Here is a 22815-nt window from a genome sequence, read left to right on the forward strand (position 1 = left end):
TTTTACAGATACAGCTGTGACAATTTCAAAAGCTCTCGTAATCCTGAAATATATAGTCTACTTGTTTTATTTATTGTGTTAAAAATTCAAGATTACTAGCTCAAAGAACAGTGAAAAATCAAATCCCCCTCTCTGATAGTCCTGCCTCTCTAATAATACCGCATTAATACAAGAGAGAATCTGGTATTTGATTGGTCTTGTGTGTTGTCCTCTACTAAAAGTATTTTCAGAAGCCACTAAGTGCCGTGACACAATACAATAAAGTAAAAGTTATGGGATGATTGCAATTGCATATGATAATTTCAATGCTATGGAATTGTGTTACTCATAACCTTTAATGCTTTTCAAAATTTGCAAAAATCGCAAAACAAATTGCGGAAATCTCAATTCATTATCTTATAGAGGAGAGTGGAAATGCAGACAGATTCAAGATTCAGACTCCAGCAATTTGTAAAATGATTTCAAAGATGCACGTCATAAAATAATTCACGACTGAAAGAGAAACCCAACCAGAATTCTAGCAATTCAAAATCTAGCTACATTTCTACATCAGCTTTCTCTGGTACTGCATCTTCTTTGTCCCTTGACTTGGAGTAAACCAGTTCTCTTCTAACCAATGGAGTAATCTTAGGGTGGAAATGCTTACGACAGAGTTCAAGTAATGCATCTTTCTGCTCACTAGCAATATCTTCTTTATATATTTCAACAAATCTGAGAATTGCTTGGTGCCATAGAACTGGTAGCTCTCTGTCATCCGAGAGAAATCTCAGGAAATGGTAAACAGCAGCATCAACAACTCTGTATGGTAATGCATACTTTTTCTCAATGAGAAGACGCAGGAAAACGCTGTTGGCTCCATTGTAATCCATTTCTGCAATTTTCAAAAGAGCAGCACTTGAGTGCAAGACAGGGATGCTACATTTTGTCAAAATGCTTCCAATTATCACTGCCTCTCTTAAAGAGCAATTACCAGCTTGACACAGCGGCAATAAAATACCCTTAAAAAAGGCTGCAGGCTTAAACAAAGCTTTTTTTAAAGCCATGTATAGGTGATAATTAAGCCTCTTGTATTCTGCAATATCATCCCTCACTCTTGGATATAATACAAGGTTGTAGAATCTTTGTGCCAGCTTTGCATTGAAATTTGAAGCGAAAATTCTTGTTGCTTGATACACAGCAGCTGCAGTCCAGCTGTCTGGGCCAGTAAGAAGCAAAATTTCCTCCCAATTGGCAAGTGAAGGTATTATTTTGAAGGCCTTTGGTATTTTTCCTGACCTATATTTACTAAGAATTTTTCCAACAGTCTTGTAGCAATTAACAACTTTTTCATCAAGATGAGGTTTAACATCAGCAGCTGAGAACTGAGATTCTACTTCTGTTTTCTTTTCTGCCATCTTTTCCATAATGATATCAGCAAGAGTTCTCCTAGCAATTGGTTCTTTGGACATAAACGAATTAAGGGCATCTTCATCCTCTTTATCAATTATGCATTCGCCTACAAGATCAGATTCGCTGCCTAAGAAGTCATCGTCATACTCCTCCATTCCCTCATCGTCTTCTTCCTCGCTATCATCAGCTTCATGACTTTTAAATTTAAAAGTCTCTGCTTGATCCTTTTCTCTTTTCTTTTTTGGCTTCAGTCGTAAGCCATGTTCCTCTTCGAGCTCTTCTTGCTGCTCACGTGCTTGTTCCAATATCTTCTTAGAAAGGCGTTTGTCAACAAACTCCTCTGCATTGTCCTTCCTACTTCTGACTTTTTCTCCACGTTTCGATTGCTTCAGACTATCTTTACTGAGTATATCATCAGCAAGATTCTTTCTGGATTTCTTCTCTGCTTTTATCTTGCCCATGTTGGATTCAGTTACACTAAGGTCCAGCTAAACAACACACTTTATTTGTTTCATCTAGATTTGCCAGCCAGGCCTAAGTGAAGAGACAACCAACCTCGTGTTTCAGCCTCATCTTTAAATGCGCCCAGGCAGCTTCGCTCACGATGCTCTTCGGCGCTCAAACCTTGAGTCAAACCAGGGTTGCCAGTTTGGATTTTTCTAATCCAAATTCCAGAAATTTGGATTTATGAAAATTTGTTTGGCTTTCAAAATATGATTTGGATTTGGCCCAAAATTTGGCTTATTTTGGATTTATATGAAAAATTCTCAAAATTTTTCCGAACATTTGAATTTTTAAAAAATATTTCGGTTAACATCTGTTTCAATTTAATTGGATAACACCTTTTAGTCCATTTCTCTGAGACTTTCAGGTTCCTTTTTTAAGGTAGAACATGATGTGTGAAGTGATATAACATGTTTATCCCTGGTGCGATTAAATTATGTAAATGTGAATACTTTTATCGTCGCTGTTAAACAAGCTTCTGATGGATCACAAAACGCTTTTTGCAAGTTATGTCACTAAGCAATTGCTCCAAAAGCATCTAATCTGTCGAACCACGAGAAATCAGAAAGACATGCAAAGAATATGAATTCTATTAATTATACCTTATTTTTGAGAGCAATTCTCGGATAATTTTAAATTAACATTAATTTGCAAAATCTTTAGATGCCTCGTTTTCATTTCTTCGATTCTATTGTTCTAAAACCTCGTTTTCATATTTGGCTTAATTTGGATTTTTGACACACAAGATTTGGCTTTGGCCAATTTTGAGACCTGGCAACCCTGAGTCAAACTGTGGTTACGAAAAGAAAGTCGAAACATAGAGTTGTATTCGAACTTTGACTTGCCTTGCCCGTGATAATACGCAAAGTAAGTGGGTTTTCAATCTTCAGTCACTTTATTAACGTCAATAGAATGAAATACAAGGCTCAAGCAACAATAATCTTCCACGTTACGTTTGAATTATCAATGGGCCTAAATTCAGAACTCAAAACAACGCACAAACAAAGCAGGCCTGCCAGTGCCAGGCAGGGTTGTGAAGGGGGAGCACTTACCTAACAATTCGGACGATGAATGGAAATATTGACGAATAAATATTCACAAAATTTTGTGAACCAAACTGAAAAAAAAGTTTTCAAACTTTGTTTGTTATTCACATTAAAGATTATTATACATACATACAATATGAATGGCCTTAGACCCCGTTTACACGAGAGCGGATCCGAACCGTATCGGATCCAAAAGGGTACGGATAGGCCTTGCGTTTACACGGGAACTGATGGATTGGTATACTTTTGGATCCGCTATCCCAACACTTTTGGGATCGCTTTCAGAGGTGAAACTTTGACGATATGTCATCATACTTCTATATTTTCTCAATCCTGTCCACCTGCAAGCTTTGAAGTTTTGTAGTCCAATACTACTTTTAAAAATAGCACAGTTTCTTCTTCAGTCCACAAAAATTTTACCCTTTTACCTTTAGCGTTACCTCCCTACATGTGTTTTTATCACGCACAAAGTTCTGAAAATGTCATATGCACGCCAATTTTGGAAAAGTGCATGCACCTAACCAATTGAATTCATCTGAATCCGTTCCCTTCAGTGTAAATGCAAATGGTTCTGGATTAGATCTAGTGTAAACGCATTGCCATTTCAGGGAACGGATCCAAATGTATCTGGATCCAGGTCTTGTGTAAATGGGGTCTTAGACGCACTGAACAAGATTTCAGGAAGAACTTCTGACACACTTGATCTCTATTGTTCATAGAGTAAAGGGATTAAGCTTGTTAGTAAACAAATGCTGATTTTCCAGTGCACCCAAATTGCCACTGAACCAAATTCACTAATCCCTCAAAGGTTTCTCTGGGGCAGGACGAGCTCTGGAAAATGGAAATGATAAGCAATTAACATTTTCTGGTGCCACAGAATCCCCAAATTCAAATCGTTCTTTGTTTTAAACCACATTACATTAGCCTAACAGCAAACAATCACTTCACACATGAACTGCAGAGGGCTCGAATTTCAATTTGATTATCTTTGTCAAACTTGAAAAAGTATTCTCGATTTTCAACTTTGACAAAGATAATGAGTTTTATGTCAGAAATCAGTGCTTCTAAGGCCCAACTCTACTATCCTAAAATTGTTTTAAAATCTAAAAGCAACGATCCGAAAATGAGATGATGATTTTTTATGAAAATAATTGTTCATAGGGTGAATGAGACTGAGTGAGGATGAACTGCTTTTAACAGATTGTACTTATAATCCAAAGTTGTTACTTGCAATGCGGACATAGACATTATCTGTCTGAAAATTTCATGGACAGAACCTCATAGACAGAATATGGTATTGCAGTACATTACTCAGATTACAGTACTGCATCATAGATACATTGCAGTACTGCACTTTAAGGTGTGCGCTACCCAAATGTGGAACACATGCTTACATTTTTTGGGCTCTTTGAATAAAGTTGGGAACTTATCCGCGAAATGAGTAGTTGAAGAATGTTGAATGAAATGTCAGATTAACTGAGCAAGGCTGCAATTATAGGGTTATTGTAAATGGCAAAATACGCACCTGGGGAACTTATTTAGAATATTATTTTGCAACATTTAACAGAGGTACACTCAACACTCAGCAGGGCACTTCCTAGAATTTGAAATGAAAATCTAAGAAATTCTTACCATTTCTACCACTGCTGTTTAGAAGAATTAGTATTTCGGAACAATATCCTCTCTATCTTGCCAAAAAGATTGTGCTTATGCTGCATGGGAAGTAATAGATAATGGGTAATGCTTTGACCCATCTACCATCCACAAATAAGTTGTGACATTGTTATTGTGCATTTGCAGACACATACCTTTTTTGTAGGAACTCAAAATGAAAAAGGATGTAAATACACACAGAGATGTAAATACACAGTGAGAATGGATTAAAATGGGGAAGAGATCAAAAGAAAAGAGGCTTGCAGAAACTGCTGGGAGGAGAAGACAAACCATTCAGTTGGATGGATTGACAAGAAGAGCAGGTTAGTTTCATTGCAAATGTTTGGTTAGGTAATTTGTTGTCAAGGATAAACAAAAACAAAAATCTATGAAAGTTAATTACACAGAGTGGAAATGTTTTTCTATCATGAATTTTAGGTTAAGATATATTAAAATTTCATGCCAGTGCTTTATGCTGTATAATATGTTTTGAAATGTTTTTTAGAAAGTGTTTTATGCTGTATGGGCAGACCTGTACAGGCTGTTTTCAGTTGCTACCTTGTGGTTATTAGCAACTTAGAACCAACCTGTTCTATACTTCAAAAGTGTAGGAAGCATTAATCACATTTTCAAATCAACTCTGTCTCATCAAATTGATATGGATATCATTGTCCTATCATTGGCCTGTTTTATTTCTATTTTATGTTGATTTGTAGGGCCAGCATATAATGGAGAAGAAAGCTATAGCCAGCCTATGTCACTCAGAGCCACCAGGGTGTCTGGTCTGTAGAAGTTTTGACAACTTTTGTAGGATGGTTGTAATTTTGTTGATTTTAAATCTGCTTTATTATGTGGTCACTTATTTGAACATTATCTTTTCTCATATAGGCAATTGCAGGGTACCTTGCTTACCTCCATACATTAGCCCTTTCTTGGTTTGTTCCTTGCAGATTTACCAACCAGTCTATTTTTGATGTGTTGGTCACAGCTCTGTTACTTTCCACTTTTAGGTCATGCTTGTGTTTTCTCTCTGCTTTCCTTGTAGTGCAGTTTGGTAATCTTCTCCGCATCTGCCTTGGAAATTTTCTCCATTATTTGGAAATCTCTATCAATGCTGTCACATTTAATATGTTTGATTTTATTCCTCCTCATATTATTTCAAACACTTATGTGAAATCAAATTTGCATTTTCTAGGTATTGGTTTACTTGGTGCTTACACAGAAGAGAGTGATAATGAATCAGGTAATTTAACTTCTTCATTGCTGTTACAGTTTTTTAATCAGTTAACCAACTAAGAGCAAGGTTGAACCACAAAGAATGAAATACTAAGAATTTTTAAAGCTTTATGGGGAATGGCAGATCAAGAAAACATCTTTTAATTTGTTCTGCTGAAGATCAGATACAAACATTCTTATGTGGCATATCAAACATCTTAAATTTGTTCATCTTGTGACTCATTCGCATCTGCTGTAAAAACATGAATTATGTTGATGGAAGTGGGATGTCATTTCTTTATATCTTGCTCTTCCTTTAGAAATGCCTTTGTTTCCTCTCTCTTTATTTAAGGTAACAAAATGATGTTTTAATGGCTAAACATCTTCATATTCAGGTTGAATTTTTTTAAGGAGTTCATTAAGGAGTACCAAAGAAGCATTATCTGGAATAAGTTGAATATATAAATCAAAATTGAATCCTTTCCTGACTTGATTTCCTTTTTAGACACTGAAGGCCAATTAAATATGCCAGAACAAAATGCAGTATTGTCTGATTCAAAAAGGACTGGACATCAAATGGAAGACCAGCTGGCAGGTTTTCTAGCTGTAAGTGTTTTGTTATTAATGAGTATTGGTGAAGGAATATCAATTCAAGCTACTGCATAGAAATTAAAAACAGAACCCCCTTTTGTTATTTATTACTGTTTGTTCACCGATATTAATTGAAGGCTTGAAGTAAAACATTTGTAGGTAATTTTATGCAGCGTATTGTCTTATTTCTGTTTATTATATGATAATGGTAATGTCAGCTTTTACGGTAAGTCAGAATAACGCCAATAATTTTGATTTGTGTTCAAAGTTCTTTGAAAAGAGAGTGTAAGGTACATCACTTATTGCCGGTGACTATGGTTCTTCATTGCTTTTTCATTGAAATGCCTAAATGCTTATTTGTTTCTGTTGTAGGAAATCAACGCCATTGGGGATGATAATACAACCAAGCCAGCTGAAACTACTGCCAATAATGTTGTCTATGATCCTTGTAACTTTGATCCACACACACAAGGTAATTATTTAGCTAAGCTGTTTCTGTGTTGTGCTGGAAATGTTTTGCCCTCTGTTGTGTTATAATTCAAGCTATTTGTGCATTTTGTGACAATTTCAAAAACAGTCATATATTTTTGTGACTTTTTATTATTTTTGTCAAACCTTGTATCAAAATTATTTTGTTGAGGATGCTTTTTGATGTATTTGAATTTTCTTTTTGCCAGCTCATTTGCTTCCAACCAGTTGGCAAGCAGTTTATGACGAAAGCAGTGGGTATCATTATTATTGGAATTCCGAAACAAATGAAGTGCAGTGGGAGCCACCCCCACAAGCAACAGAGGTCCAACAAGGTCCTTTACCAGAACCTCTTCCTTCGTCTCTGAATGTGGAGAGTAGCCAGAAGATTAACGACAATGAAGGGTCAGCCGATGAGATGCAACCAGCTGGTAAGCGCCTCCTTAACTTGCAGTATCTGTTTTGTTAGATGTCAGATTTTCAGTAACAAGTAATTCCACGATCATCAAATTAGCAAAATTGTTCATCAATGCCATTTGGCTTGTGTTAAGAATGGTCTTGACAATAACGTGACATAAAGTCTCTTATCTTCAAACATGGATTGAGATGACAATGTCTTTTAACCAATAGCAATTAGATGCAGTTTACCATCTTCAATTCTTACCTGCAATTCTAACTGATTGTTCAAATATATAAAGAGTTTATAACGATTTTGCTAACAAAAGCCAGAACCTTGTTTTTGTAATCTTGGACAATATGTTATTTCTATAACAATGGATATTAAAAAAATGAAGTCTATCATCAACTCACATATATAGGACCTTTTAGGTTCTTTGTAATTACTTGGGCTTTATTCGATAATGGTCGTCGCGTATGCAAATCATTTTTCTGTTTGGTTTAGGTCCGAGCCTTGAAGAGTTTGAGGCAAATGAAGAGGCAAGACGTCGTAAAGAAATGGCGGCCAAACTTGCAGGCTTGAGCAAGAAAGAGCGGATTAAATTACTTTTGCAGAAAAATAACTTGTCTCTTGGAGAAAATGTAGACGAAACATCACCAATGGAAGGTGGGGCACCTGGGTATGAAACAGAAAATAGCTGCGATTCTGCAGCTGTCAACACAACAGAGTCGGGTCAGGTGACCAATGAAGAACCAAAACAGGACACTGTTGCGAGCCTTGTTCTTGGCTATGATAGCGAGGCATCAGATAGCGAGACCATGCCTGATTCCAAGGAAATCGCGGATTCAAATTTAGCAAGTGAAAGTTCAATGCAACTTGAAAATGCGGGTAATGTGCAGAGTGCTGTGGCTGAAAATGTTAAGACGATTCAAATGTTGATTGAAGAGAAAAACACGGCAATTAATATTCCTGCTTGCGATAACTTTTCTAAGGCTGAAACAGCTTTGGTTAGCGAGGCTGAGGGACCAAGCGATGTAAGCGGCAAAGATGCACTTGCAATGGAAGTTGGGAGTCCTATCAATGCTGAAGACGATTGTCAGGGAAATGACAGTAATGCAAAAGAAGACCTTGTTATCACAAGCGAGTATGGTTTAGATGAAAATATTGCAAATCAAGAGGATGTTGAAATGACCCCCAAAATTGAAAACGTTTCTACGGATATAGAGAATGCACAAAGCAATCAAAATAAAGAATCTTTTGATGGACGTGAGAAAGAAAATGCAGATATTCTGTCACCTTCTGATGGGAACAGTGGTTCTATAGACCACGATATTGAAAAGAAAGAGTTTTCAGTTGATATTTTTGCTGAGGAATCTGGAAATGAAGCAGAGAATGTTCAGGAGGAGGAAAGCCAGAAACAAAAAAGTGAAGTTGATAAAGAATCGAAGAATGAGGGATTGAAGGAAGGACTACCACTAGAAATTTCTGGTAATGATGATGGTATAAGTAAGATGGATGAAGGGAAGAAGGCTGTGTCTGAGGAGAAGGAAAAAGAGACGAATAAAGAGAAAGAGAAGGAAAAAGTAAAAGAAAAAGAGAGAAAAAGCAAAAGTAAAGACCGAAAAAAGGATAAAAAGAAAGATAAAGATAGGAAGGACAAAGAAAAGAAGGACAAGGAAAAGAAGGAGAAGAGGCATAAGGAGGAACGAAGCCACAGGGAATCGGACAGGAAAAGAAAGCAAGAAAAAGGTGAAAAGAAGAGTAGCAAGAAACATTCTTCGAAAAGTAGTGGATCGAGCAGACATTCTCGAAGATCAAAGGAAGAAGAAACAAAGCCTAAAAAGGAGCTGACAGATGAAGAAAAAGCAAAGTTGGCAGAAGAAGATCGTAAGGCACTTCAGGAAGAAATTGAAAGGGAAGAGCGTCTTAGAAGTGAATATGAGAGATTGAAGAAGGAAGAGAAGGTAAAAAAGGAAGAGGAGCAGAAGAAAATGGAACTGGAGAAGAAGAGGTTGGAAGAGCTGAGAAAAGAAGAAGAGAAAAGAAAGGAAGAAGAGATTGCAGATTTTGCAGAGATGTTGTTAGAGGGTAGGCTGAATAACTTATTCCGTTTTATATTGGGGCAGCAAAATCATATCGTATATATTACCAGTAACGTTTCGTGTATGCTAAATTTACTGTAGTACTTTTAATCAAGTATTGCTGAATCTTTTCAATTCACTCATCCGTTATTTTATTCATTAATTCATTCATTCATAACTTACACAAGCATTGCTTCCAGTTTAAGTAACCACTATTTTGCTTGCATCGTTGTTTTCAGTGCAGCCAATCACTACTTTCTAACATTCAACCCTATTTTGATTCACTTCCTATTTTAAATACATGTGTCTGTGTCTTGTATAGCTTGCGCGACCAAAGTGATAGTTTTATTGTTAAAGTAGTGGAGCTGTTTTTGATATAAGATTCATTCTGTGTCGTTTTCTATTGCAATATACTTGATGTACTTTGTTTTTAGGGGCTCTTGATGGAGAAACAAATGTCTCTGAACCAAAAGAGGATAATGTGTCAGAAAATGTTGATGACATGGAGATTAGTGACAATGAAGCTGAGGATTCGAGACCACCGCTACCACCAATGCCTCCACCTGAAGATGAGCCTCCGTTTCAAACCGAAGTGCGACCGAACGGTAGGAAAACTAAAGCTAGACATTTTTAACGAAAGATTCTTTCTAACAAATTAATTTGAAATGTTAGGTTTTCAGTATTGACTTTTTTGCAACCCTTATCAAAAATTCAAGAAAGCATTACAGTATTATCAAAGCTTTTGATGCTACGCCTTTAACACACTCATTCCATATCAAAATAAGGAAATTTAGCCACGATTTTGTTTCAGAAGGAAGTTGGCTCGTTAACAGCCAATGACCAATTGCAATAGCTCAGTCATTATCAAAGCTTTTGGCTTCAGGTTTAAGATTTTAATCATAAGTATCCACCACATTGCTCAAACTATGTGCTCCTCAAAGTGCTGGGTCACGTGTAAGGCCGCCGGACTTTGTTGTTGTGTTGATGATTGTGGATGGGGTATATCCACCACAGCAACTGAAGTGAGATTTGGTGGTACCACAGAAAATCGCAGCGCATCGATAACAATTTAACGTCTTTTCTTATTATAAATGTATGTTGTCAATGTCAAAGCCTTAAAGATTGATTTTATGCGTATATTTCAACATAATTTCATTTATCGGTCCACGAAAAAGAAACTGCTTGTCCTGCAGCGGGAATACGAGAGGTAAACGTCGTAACGGGCTGTTTAGCCCAGGGAACTGGACAGAAACGTCTGTCTGTGAAGGAACAGGTTCTCGATTAGTAAACATTGTCAAAAGCTAACGGTTTAAAAACGATTTATTCTGGGAAGCATTGCTTCAAGATATTACGATCCGCCATTTGTCAGACACTCAGCATTGACAATTCAACATCAACAAAATCCCTCTTACACGCAGGCTGTCCTGCGCATTTACATGACCCAGTTTACATGTTTGTTTACAGTTACGTGACTCAGTCCCTTTAAGCTGACTAGACTGACATCACACGTGGGATTCGGGGAATCCTACGGAAACTTTGGCTCACTCGTCATCCTTCCTCTGTTATTTTTATGCTTCCTTGTTGTTCTTTGATAGATCATGAAGTCGATGACGATTTTTACAAGCAACAAGAAGCAATGCATTCAAAAATATCAGACCTTTCCATCCTATTGTTCGATAAACTTGAATTCCTTGAAGTTTCGAGGAAGGGACTGACAAACTTTCAAGTGTTGTTAATTGAAATGGAGGTAAGACATATCTTCCATTTATCTATATTGGAGCTTGAAACGTTTTGTGTTTTCTCCTCGATTTTTGTCTGAATTGAGAGTCAGTGTTAGAGCTGCAAAGAGGCTCATAGCAAAACTAAGAACTGAGTTCGAACAAGGTTTTTGCTATCAGTGCCGTTGATAAATCATATCATTGGATTGATGGTTGATTTCTTTTATCGAGCAAAGAGAAATATTTTTCAACTGGCTGCTTGTAACTATGAATGTCACAGTGGCAATAAAATATAGAAAAGCCACCTTAGCACAGACAGTTTGGAGCAAATCTAAACCTCGCCTCTAAGGAGAGTGTTACCATTGTAAGATTTGGGCTTGATCGTTTTCCATGATGATTGAATTGTGATCATTTGCTATAATGATCATAACAAAAAGGGTGGGTTTTTTCATGTTAGTGTCGATCAACTTACAGAGAAGTGAGTTCCCAAACAACGAAATCGCTCGCTACTCAGTTTTGTACCATTTAAGTTTCTGCCGATGTCTTATCCCTCTTCTTCATCTATTCTTAAAGAGGATATTTGCTTCCATGACCCAAATTCTCCATACTTTGTTGAATAGGATGACTTTTATGAAGTTATTCGACCAGGATGCTCTTATGTACTTACAATGTAAACCTAAACTGACATTTACATTGATTGTCTAATCTTGTGTTAAGTAACATTATCCATTCAACGTTTAATTCAATCTATCACTCATCCATTCATTTGTAGAATGATTGTTTACTCGCTCATCGTTCATCGAATTCATTTTATCATTGATTCGTCTATTCATTCATTCATTCATTCCATTCATTCATTCATTCATTCATTCATTCATTCATTCATTCATTCATTCATTCATTCATTCATTCATTCATTCATCCATTCCATTAATTCATTCATTCATTCATTATTAATTCATTCATTCATTCATTCATTCATTCATTCATTCATTCATTCATTCATTCATTCATTCATTCATTCATTCATTCATTCATTCATTCATTCAAACAACTCCTACCTTGGAAAAAGCATTTAAAAGAAGGATGTGTTCATGAGCTCAGAAAAGTGAACTCAACTCCATTCTCATTGGAAAGCACTGGTTTCTCGACTCTAAGTTTAATCATTGAGCTACACTAAAACAATCTTTAGGTTCCTGGTATTGTTTATAAAGGAGTATAAAGACCCGATAACAGCTGTATTTTGCGAAGCGATTCAGCATTAGTCTGGTCGGAAAGAAGAATTACTCTTTGGCTGCTTTGAAAATGAGCCTCACTTTGTCAGTGCCGAAGTTTCACTTCACTTCAATTTCTGCTTGGAAGTCATCTGTGCCTGGAGACGTGCAAAAGATATCTGCCTGTAGGTTTTAAGCGATGATTGGTTGCCGAGTAACCTTGAATGTCTGTGTACCTGGGCCGAATTTTACGGCAAGGGGAAAAGCTCAGACAAATCTGCAGACATTTAACTGAAAGCTGATGTTCTGATAACTTGAATTGATCAGCATGTGTTGTGAGTGTTTCATCATGCTGCCAAAATCAATTTTATTCCTTTCCCGTTCAAGATAAGAATGTAGTGCATTGTTTAGTTAAAAATTTGAAAAGCTTGACATGAAGGCAGCGTATCCGTGTCCGAGAACTTAGGGCTGAGAGAGAGATCCAAAAAAAATGTTACAGGAGAAGTACAAGATTTAGAAAGTTGTCAACATTTTTTCACTTGAGATTTACATGTCGCAGTTATGAAGGTACGTATGTCTTGAAGTTAATGGAAGGTAAGTCTGTTTTGCCATATTATGCAATCCTGAAGCTAGAATCCACATTGCATATGAACCCACGAAGTCAGTTATCACTGCACGCCTCAAGCTATGATTTACTGCAGCGATGCCTTTGTAAATTTACTAGTTTTCTTGCTTCTGGCTCTAATATTTCTGTATCTTGAGTAATCTTTGGTATCAGGTGCTGTTTCAGTATTGTGTAGGCTGAAAGGAGTGGAATATGTCTCTTAAAACCTCCCAAAATCCTGATCTCAAACACAAATCTATGCTTTCACGGTTTTTATCGCAAGTGTCATCTTTGTATTTTGATAATCGCAAATCATCAAATAGAATGATCTATGATTATCCCACTTGATTGGATGATTTAATTTCTGCTTTGACGAGTCATTACTGATCACTGATTATTTCTAATTTCTGAAATTCATTTGTAATCTTCGAGATTAACAAGTTCTTTTTTAGTGATCAGTAACGGACCCCCAAAAACCTCCAGTGAAGGAAGCTTGACACACTGATCATTCACATAAGGTGCCTTGGATGCACCAAATAGGGCAAGTATGCTTCCATTTGTTCGCCTTGGTCTAAATTACGCCTATACCTCGATGTACTGCATTTTAGACTCGTATGAACGACTGGCGCGAGGGTGCTCTTGACTCCGAGTATCTCGTGTACAAACTCGAGCAGATTGATGCGGAAATATGTAAATACGAAGAAACAGCTGCACCGGACGGATGGAGCTGCCATTGGAGCAGGTATAACAATACCTCCTTTACAATACCTCGCTTAGTCTCAGTCATATAGATTTTAACCCAACCCTGGCTATAAATCCGTTGCAAAACTTACTTCTCGATACTGACATGTAAATATAATGAGAAATCAACCCCAAAGATATACATTGTACTTACAGCGCTGGCTGTTACCCATGGTTATAGACAAAACAATATTTGTTACTTACTTTAAGGGGCAGGAGACAAAAGCTTGTTATCGGAGAGAAAAAGAAGTGACTTGTATCGAGTTGAATTCACGGCTGGATAATCTTGCGCTGTGTTACGACGGCAGCCGCTTAAGCCAGTCCTGCAGAACTGAAAGCTATCCGTCTCCCAAAGTTTAAATTGTCCGATCTTTAGAAGGGCTCTTCAAACAACGTGTTATTCTGGCATTTTTACGGTTTGCTTAGCATGCTGAGTGTACGCAAGTCTTCCTTTTGGAGATTATGCAGTTCGTCTCACTTTTCATCACAGTCAATGTAACCTGTCACCTCATTTCTTATTTAGTTTCAGTATATGCCTTTCCCAAATAGCAGTAAATGCGTCTGGAATTTTAAGTCGATAATTCTTCTGTATGGTGCATAGTTTAGTATGTTGGCTGACCAGACGTTGCAGGCTTTTCATCTGCGTTTCAATTATACATCAATCTGATCTTTTTGCTGCTTCTTTTCTTCGCATGAAAATATATGAACTCATCTTCTTTGACAATTAGAGAGATTGTGCGAAAGCTTCCTAGCCCAAACAACCTTGTTGTTTCTACACGCCCAAACAGCTCAATCAATCAATTTCATCTCAAAGAGTTAAAGAACACCTGGCTTTCCCAGTGCTTGAGTGGCAGTCTCGAAATAACCATGACATTTTGGCAGTTCTCTTAGTTATTCAAACTCTGAAAATACGCCCGTGGAGGTTTTGCTACCCAGTCTTAGTTTGCCTCATTTCTGCGACGATATAATCTCTATTTCAAGCAGAAAGTTGGAATAGGACCTCAAGGTACCCCTGTAGTTTTAGTACCTCAGTTCAGATCCATGTGTGATTCAGAAGATGGCAGAAATGTTGGAATAGAACGAGCAAAGCGCCGGACTATTAAGGATGTTTGGTAAGTACCACTGGCATTGTCAACGGTGGTAAGTATTGCTTACAGAGTCCAGAAAAGTATTTAATCTTCCTCTGGGCAATTTCCTTCAGCCTTAAAAATCATCCTTGGAAGAACAATTAAGAAGAATTTGTCCTTCTTCTGGGCTCTCTGGGCTTTAACACCTTTGAGCTCTTAAAAATCATCCTTAGAAAGCCAGTTAGAAACAGCCTGCGTCACAGACCATCACCACCAAGGAGGAGAGTGATGATGATGATCTGTGACGCAGGCTAGTTAGAAAGGGTTTCTTCCTCTGGGCAATACTCTTGAGCTCTTTAAAATCACCCATAGAAAACCACTTGTTCACTGGCCTTCCTTGTGGTTGTTGGTGGTATCATCGCTATGCTTTCTGGGCTCTGTATGCTTAAAGCGCAATGAAACGAGCTTTAGAATGGTATTTGTTCCTTATTTCTTAAGAAGACCATTGCTAAAGGAAAAAGGAAGGGTCTACTAATCCGTAGAAATTTTATTCGATTTTTATGAGGTAAGGATGTCATCTATTCTAACATGACAATTCTGATATTTTGATTCCTTTCTGAATTACTTCTAAAAATGCCAAAGCTCTATTTACGTCACCAACGTGATTATCCAGTTACCGTATTTCTAGTGGCATTTGCTCATTTATGAATATTTCTTATAACAGCGAATATGGAATGTACTATTATTATAATGAAGAAACTGGAGAGTCAACGTGGAGCTATCCGGCAAGCACCGCTCAAGACACTGGTGCTGGGCACGGCAAAAACGCGCTCGCGTACAGTGCTGCTACATCAGAGAGCCCACCCGCACCGACAGCGCCATCTGCAGCGCCATTGGAGAATTATGGCTACGGCAGAACGAATATGATGATGTGGAGATCTGATCTCAGTAATGATTTTATTTCAAGATTTTCGTTAAAGACATTAGAGAACTTTTAATCATGCAATTTTCTACCTTGCTTTTTCTCATACCCTGGCAACAAGAAATCTTTGCGGAGGAATATTAGCAAGAATTTAGAGACTCTGGTACCAAATTTAATCTTTTTGATTCATTCTTACGAACTATTTGCAGCAAAACATGGATCCTATGCCAGAAGCATGAAATAGGAAATAAACCCAAGGCGATTATCCTCTATCAACATTTAATTGTGTATCGAACATTTGATCATTCTTTCTTGCTTTCTTTATGTAAAAAGTATGTACACAGATATTAATCATTTTGTAAACAAAGCAATGATAATCACTAACTGCATTCCAGACAAAAATAATAGCAATAATAATAATAACAAAAATATAACACCTTTGTCATTTTCTTGGCCATTGTATAACGTACATACTCTGTATTAATGATTTTTTCGAAGCGACTCGGCAACTCAGTTAGAAAGAATTACTTTAAACCGAAGTAAAACACCAAATTGCTTTCTTTTTAAAAGAACCAACCGTCTTTTGGAACACCAAAACTGTTCCATTTTATGTTGTTGATGGTGTTTAACACACACACTCTCTCTCTATATAGTCGAGAACGAGAAGAAGGAAGAAGCCAAGGCAATAACTGAAAAACTCGAAGGAAAAGTCGCTGGTAAGGAGCGTATTACCCTATAAGCGTATTATTGTATGACCCTTGTGTGCCAGCTTTGATCTGCAATTCATTCTCGAATTATTATTCCACACTTGAAAGATATGTTCTTTTATCTTCCCTTTAATATAACTGTGATATCAGCGAAGTCCTTGTAACATATTTCCATCCATATTTCCATATGATTCAACATTATTACGTGTTCGCTACATTTTCGTTTCCTTCTATTTTCAGACCCATATCGCGACCCTTACCGCAGTTCTTCTAAGAAACCGGAAGCAGCACTTCCACCGTCGCCAGGTAAAATGCGAAAGATTTCTTGCTGTTATTTCTTTGACACAATAAATTGCAAAGCGACTTTCTCCTATTTATTGTTTTATTGGATTTCTCATCAGTTTCATTAATGCTGCACACATAAGTACGTTGTTGGTTTAGCGGCAACATTCTGGTTTTTCTTTATGCACTGCATTCATTGTTTATAGGAAACCGTCTACAAGAAACCAAGTCCACAGGTTGCCAAATTCCGCAAGCCATAGTACTGATCACCCTCAACCTTAAGAATCTGCAAGAAAGATCCTTCTTTTTAACGATTAGACACCATGTATTGTTTAGTTTATGTAGATAAGTAGAATAAAGAGTTTCTTGTGACTCACTAGGTGTTTTTATGTAAACTTATGTTTCGTTTCTGTGTTTCTAAGATGTAGCTCTCTAGCATTTGGTTTTTTGGGAAACTTTTAATAAACTTTTAGCTCTGAGATCAACAAACAATTAAGTTTCTTAAAATTAAGTTATTTGTTTCTTAAAAAGATGAGTGTATTGTCAGTTTATTTTAGCCTAACAAGCAGCCACCTTGGTTAATAAAACTGCTAATTGTTGCAACAATTACTGCAATCATCTGACAAAGATTTAATGGTTATGCAAATGTTTTCAGTGCCGACAGCATCCACTGACCCTCCGTTGCCTCCTGGAGAGGACGAAGATTCTTTTGCCAACCCCTGGGAAGACGGAAATAGAAGTGGAACATCCAGGTAACCATTCTTCTATAACGAAGGGGAGCTGAATGCAATGCCATTTATATAGCCATGTATAAATTCAGATACTTATGACCCCGTGCAACAATTATTTCTTAACTCTGTCTGTGCACCGTGGATAGTCGTTCCTTATTAAAACGTTTCCATTAAAGGCATTTGACACATGTAAAAGTGGCCACTCGACCACGAACGGTTGACCGATCAAATTGCGCACAGAGAAGAACACGTGAACAGTTTCCACCTTTTTGCAAATCGGTGAAATCCTAGAGCGGCGCGCAGTGGTTTCACGTAAGCTGATTCTAATTTCTTTCTTGTGCGCGTGCTCTGATCAAGTTATTTTTGGATTCGCTGTACTTATGCATGTCAAATGCCTTTAAAAATATCCAAAACTGCTCTGGAAATATCTGTTACTGTTTGAAAACGCTTCTGTTTGTAAAACTATCATCATCTTAATCGATTCTTTATCGCTTATCCCATCACCTCACGACCTTATTTGATTGTTTTTCTTGAGAATGTTAGATTTGGGAATGATATACTATTAATTATTGCTCACCAATTTGTCTGTATTTTCATATTTATTCTGAGTATATAGATGAATTTGCCATTCTATAGATACAGAGATCTTCTGTCTTTGTAAGGAATTTTTCTTTACTAGAAATTACGTCTCAATTTAAAAGGGGTGTTTACAGCATGGGCGTCAGATTGCATCGTGCAAAAACGTCAATGACGCCGGCGTAACAGTTTTTCATTTGATTTATTATGCTTGAATTTTACTTTGCAATACCACTCTATTTATGGAGTTCTGACTTTTGTTAAGCCTCCACTTAGTCATTCGTTTTGTCATTGCTCCATAAGCCCCATTACGATTCCATTTAGTTTCAATTACACGTGGAGTAACTTTTGGCAAAACACATCTTCAGTTAAGGCCGGGTAATACTATTATTTTAAGGTACAAGTTGTCGAATATTTTCCCCAGATCCCTGAAAGCAAGTAAAAACAATAATTGCCTTTTCTCGTAGTCCATTGCCTCAAAGTTTGCCAGTCCCTGCTTCCCAGCCAGTTCCTTCAACGACAAGATCCCTCGTTCCAGCAGAGCTGATAAAATCCGGTGATGCAGGTTATATTGTCGCTGCTACCACAGTCAAAGCAGCGGCACAGTTATCAAGCATGCCACGGGTGGCTAGTGACTCTGCACTTTTGGTTTCACATTCTTTGCAGGTACGAACCATTCCTGCCTTTGGATCACTAACATAGATTTGCAAGGTTGCATTCAACTCTTTCTCTCTCCTCAACCTTTAGATTAAGTTGATTGGCTTCAAATGTCGTTTATTGTTCGAATCTTGTTTCACATGACTTGTCTCTTAGTTCCTAAATCTATCGACAATGTTTGGGGGGTAAAGAGCAGTAGTGATGGTATTTAAAAAGAATGATAAGTGTATCAGATGAAAAGATATTTTGGTTCGTGTAATTTTGGCAGTTGTGTGTTTTGTTGAAGATTGCCTGTAACCAACAGGCACCGTTTCAAAAATATTGCTGTCAACATCAATGTTTTTTGGTTAGATTTTTTAATTATATCAACAAAATACGTTTTTGGTACAATCTACAACAGACCTTCAGGTAATTTTTACGACACACTTTTAATTGAGCAACTTGTTGCTACTTCTACGCCCGTTCAATAGGCACCTGTTTTGTCCACTGTGGTAGCTGATCAATTACGATGGATTTGCTCTTTCCTGCCGTTTAAACACCATTTTCTGCTAAATGTACCCATGTTTTAAACAAAATAAAGCGCATTTGACAAACAATATTGTTGCAGAAGTACACGCTTTGTAATACTTGCATTCCAAAAAGCCATCACGCATGCTTTTTTTGTCCCACACTATGAATTTTCAGATTTTTAATCCCTGTTTGAAACGACCATCAAGAAGGCTAGTGTTAAAGCAATTAAGATTCCCTCGTTAATGTTGGACTGTCCCACATTCTAGGCTCATCAAATAGCATCGCAAGTCAGCACAAATATCAGTCAGGTGAAACAAGAGAAAAAGAAGAAGGAGAAAAGGGTTCGTGTGTATATACTTTCAGTTGACTTGTTAATGTCAAGCTTTACTTCTTGAGGCACAGCGAACAAGCTTTCGGGTTATGTACAAATTTCGAGGAACTAACAAAGGAGGTCGACCATGTGGTCATGCATATTTGAATTAATCGCCTTTTTTATGGTTCTGTTGTTCACAATAGAGGCTGGAAATTTAGAATAGACTAAAATGTTGCGTGATGTACCAAATGGATCAACCTGGGAGCTTAGAACTAGTCACGAAAAATCCTCAATAATTCTAAAGACTCGGTAGCTTAAGATCAGCTTGAACAGTGCTGTTAAGTCAGAATCCAAGGTATTTCCATTTCTATTAACGAACTTGAATCCATGATTAGTGCATCAAAAAGACTTGAAAGTAGCTCGTAATCCTTGAATAATACCTCAGTCTTGAGACGGCCTTTGTCCAGTGCTTAAGTCCCCGTCACATTTATCTCATGTTGGCCTGTCTTTGATTTTGGAGATGCTGCCTTTCATACGAATACCGATTAGCTCTTGTGGGCATGTATCTGCGGTTTCGAGCACCCAAGAAGACCAAACCCCCTCTGTTGCTATAAAAGAGTTTTGCATTGCAGTGCATTAAATTTTCGATGCAGATTAGGGTTGTCTCTCAAATTTCTAAGAAATAATATCCCTTATTTTGTTTTCCCACAAAATTTTTGAAAATAAAGCTATTGAAATAACGCCTTATCAGCTTTTAATTAGAAGATTATTTAAAGTAGGGCTAGATATCATCAAGTCCCGGTTTTTTCATGCTCCCCTCAAATGGGTAGCCTAATTAATCAAGGCCAACTCGTGTTTATTTTCTCTTAGAAAAAATTGGCTTCTGGAAGTCTGCCATCAAAGAAACTGAAAACGGTGTCATCGTTAGTACAAAAATGGCAGCAAGTTAAGCAAAAAGCTGACGAAGAGATGATGGAAGAATCGAGTGAAGATGAAGACCCCGAGAGAGCAGCTTTAAAGAGAATTGAGGAATGGAAGAGAGCGCAGATCGACAGGTATGTTGAGTTGTAAGCTGCTTTGGAGTTGGCAGTTCTGGTTTTGAATGGTTTACATTTAAATAGATTGTTTATGAAGGAGAAATGCTCACATTGTCCCTTTCTTCTCAGATATGCTGGACCGCTGCGAATGAATTTCGAAAGCAGCGTTTTGTGTTAATCATTTATCCTTCTGTTGTGAACGGTTCATTATTCTATAGTTTATTAGGTTTTCCCGTTAATATTTCATATAAGATTCACGATAAGGACTGTGTTTGTTTACTGCATAATCGTGTTTATATTTGTGTATCTTGCACTCAACTATCTATGATATTGCCAATAACAAAAATATCATGTGCAGAAGTTCATTTAATGAAGATTACTGTTTCATTGTGTAGTGCTCGATGCCGTATCGACAAAGCTGTACACACTAGATCGCATTTATGCTTGCCACTTAGAACCCTCCTGTTCGTCACACTAAAGTAGTATTTATAAACTTATCAAATACTTGACTAGATATTTCTTCAATCGACTGACAATCGACTGTTTCGGCTTTCAATTTGTATCCATGTTCATTAATCTTTTTTCCTTTTTTTCAGCGGCCGTGCCTCTTACAATCCAAACTTTGAAGAAATAAAAGGCAACTGGAGAGAGAAAATTAGAAAAAAATGAACAACAGAGGTCCCGATTAGCTAGAGTAGCCATTTGTCAGAACACGACATACTGTTGCAGCCAAGTAGATTGAGGATTGAGCTCCTTCTTTGGATAATCGGCCGAAGAGTCCTAGATTGTGCTTCCATCGCAGCTTCCTCTGGAAATTGCATGATGAAGGTCTTTGATATATCGTTTTGATAACCAAGCCTTCGCCAAGCTCATAGCCAATCAGGGAATTGTCTTCCGAATTCTACTTCGAGTGCACACATTATACATACATTTAGACAAACTAAGACATTAACTGCAGCACGCTCATTTTGCAGTTACAGGTTATAATGGATGACCTGGCCTCAAAGGCCTATTATGGAATTAAGAAGCAGCTCATTTCAATTTAGACATGCGCAAGTAGCCTTTGGTGATAAGAGATCACAGGATTTTGGATCAGACATTTTGACTGGATGATAATCGAATCTATTTTTGGCATAATAGAGGGACGAAGTGATGTCATCCACAAAATACATTATTCGAATCTTAGGATTATGACGTCATAAGCTATAAGAACCCCACGAGATACCTCTTGATGTGCGATATTAGTTGAATCTTTTGCAAATCAGCTGAGATATTGTCTCATACGCCCGGGCTCTTGCTCCATCATATCACTGTAATTTGGTCCTAGTTCTAACATCTATGAACTAGGCCAATCCATTAACAAAACTTATGTCTCTCACTGGCCATATCTCAGTCAATTTCGAACAGATTTAACTGATTTTTCATAGTTAGAGTTGTTTTGTGATGTTCTTTCTTTGCAGATCGCTACTTTAGACCTGTGTCATTCACTTTACCGGTTGATGTTTAGAGCCTTAATACACGAGAGGCAAATTCCTTTTTTTATTGAGTATGGTAAATTAGTCAAAATTTTATATATGTTGGTTTCCTGGCGTTTTTCTGTGACGAAAAATATCATAAGTTTATGACCTTGGAGAAGTATAATCTTTTAAAAAGCCTGAATTGGATATTAGTTTCTTTTTAGGGAATAGAGTCTAACTTGTATCAGTTGGTGTATGATAAAGCCTAGCGAAATTCGAAAAGAGTAGTAATCAGTTTGATTTATGAAATAATCCAATAGCAAACGAAAACAAACTGATGTGCTTGTTAAGCTGTAGATGTTCCCTGATTGGTCCGTGACGCTTCCTTTATAATTTTAGTCAGTCTGACGCAAGACTAACTTTTCAAATTGGAAATTAGAAGTGGTATCTCCGCACTTACAATAGAATCTTTTTTATCAATATTACTTGATTAAGTATTGTATGTGCATTGTATGTGTACTAGTTTTTTATGGAGATATATAATATAAAGAAAGAAGCTGTTATATCTGTGCCTCCGTTGGTTCTTAGTTTTTAGATATAATATGCAAAATATATTGTCATGCAACGGACGGTATTTAAAGAAAACTACCCAAGTAGCGAACTAACGAACCAAACTGAAATGGAAAGCTTTAGCGGTTTATCTTTAGGGACAGAAGGGAAAGCAAATGAGTCTAAGAAGTAGGATGAGGGCATTGGGTGTCTAAAAGTTTCCTAGCATGCCTGTAGCTCCACAGAAAGTGTGCCAGTTTCTTCTTAGCTGCAGTGTCTGTAAAAACGTTGAAATCCTCGCTCTAAAAACAACGAAAACTGATACCTAGAATGATACCTAGAATTGTTACCTAGAATTCTTGGCATGATACCTAGAATTCTTTTGT

At 37.2% G+C, this 22815-nt stretch overlaps 2 protein-coding genes across 2 annotated transcripts; one reads left to right on the forward strand and one right to left on the reverse strand.

The window, feature by feature from the left end:
• Window positions 1-432: 432 nt before the first annotated feature.
• Window positions 433-1967, reverse strand: LOC135695561 (bystin). The gene has a single exon (XM_065214685.2). It carries the CDS (start codon window positions 1848-1850, stop codon window positions 537-539), a length of 1314 nt encoding a protein of 437 aa, XP_065070757.2. The 5' UTR covers window positions 1851-1967; the 3' UTR covers window positions 433-536.
• Window positions 1968-2380: 413 nt separating this feature from the next.
• Window positions 2381-22536, forward strand: LOC135695555 (uncharacterized). The gene is made up of 19 exons (XM_065214676.2): window positions 2381-2760; window positions 4759-4915; window positions 5309-5374; window positions 5788-5835; window positions 6313-6413; window positions 6771-6870; window positions 7076-7297; window positions 7768-9351; window positions 9779-9949; window positions 10940-11091; window positions 13489-13622; window positions 15413-15636; window positions 16264-16326; window positions 16558-16623; window positions 17255-17351; window positions 18374-18572; window positions 19340-19414; window positions 20257-20441; window positions 21020-22536. The coding sequence occupies exons 2-19, from the start codon at window positions 4825-4827 to the stop codon at window positions 21090-21092; spliced, it is 3651 nt and encodes a 1216-aa protein (XP_065070748.2). The 5' UTR covers window positions 2381-2760; window positions 4759-4824; the 3' UTR covers window positions 21093-22536.
• Window positions 22537-22815: the final 279 nt, after the last annotated feature.

This window comes from Rhopilema esculentum, chromosome 2 (genome assembly GCF_057945365.1).
Source record: "Rhopilema esculentum isolate cy_ngs chromosome 2, ASM5794536v1, whole genome shotgun sequence".
NCBI lineage: Eukaryota > Metazoa > Cnidaria > Scyphozoa > Rhizostomeae > Rhizostomatidae > Rhopilema > Rhopilema esculentum.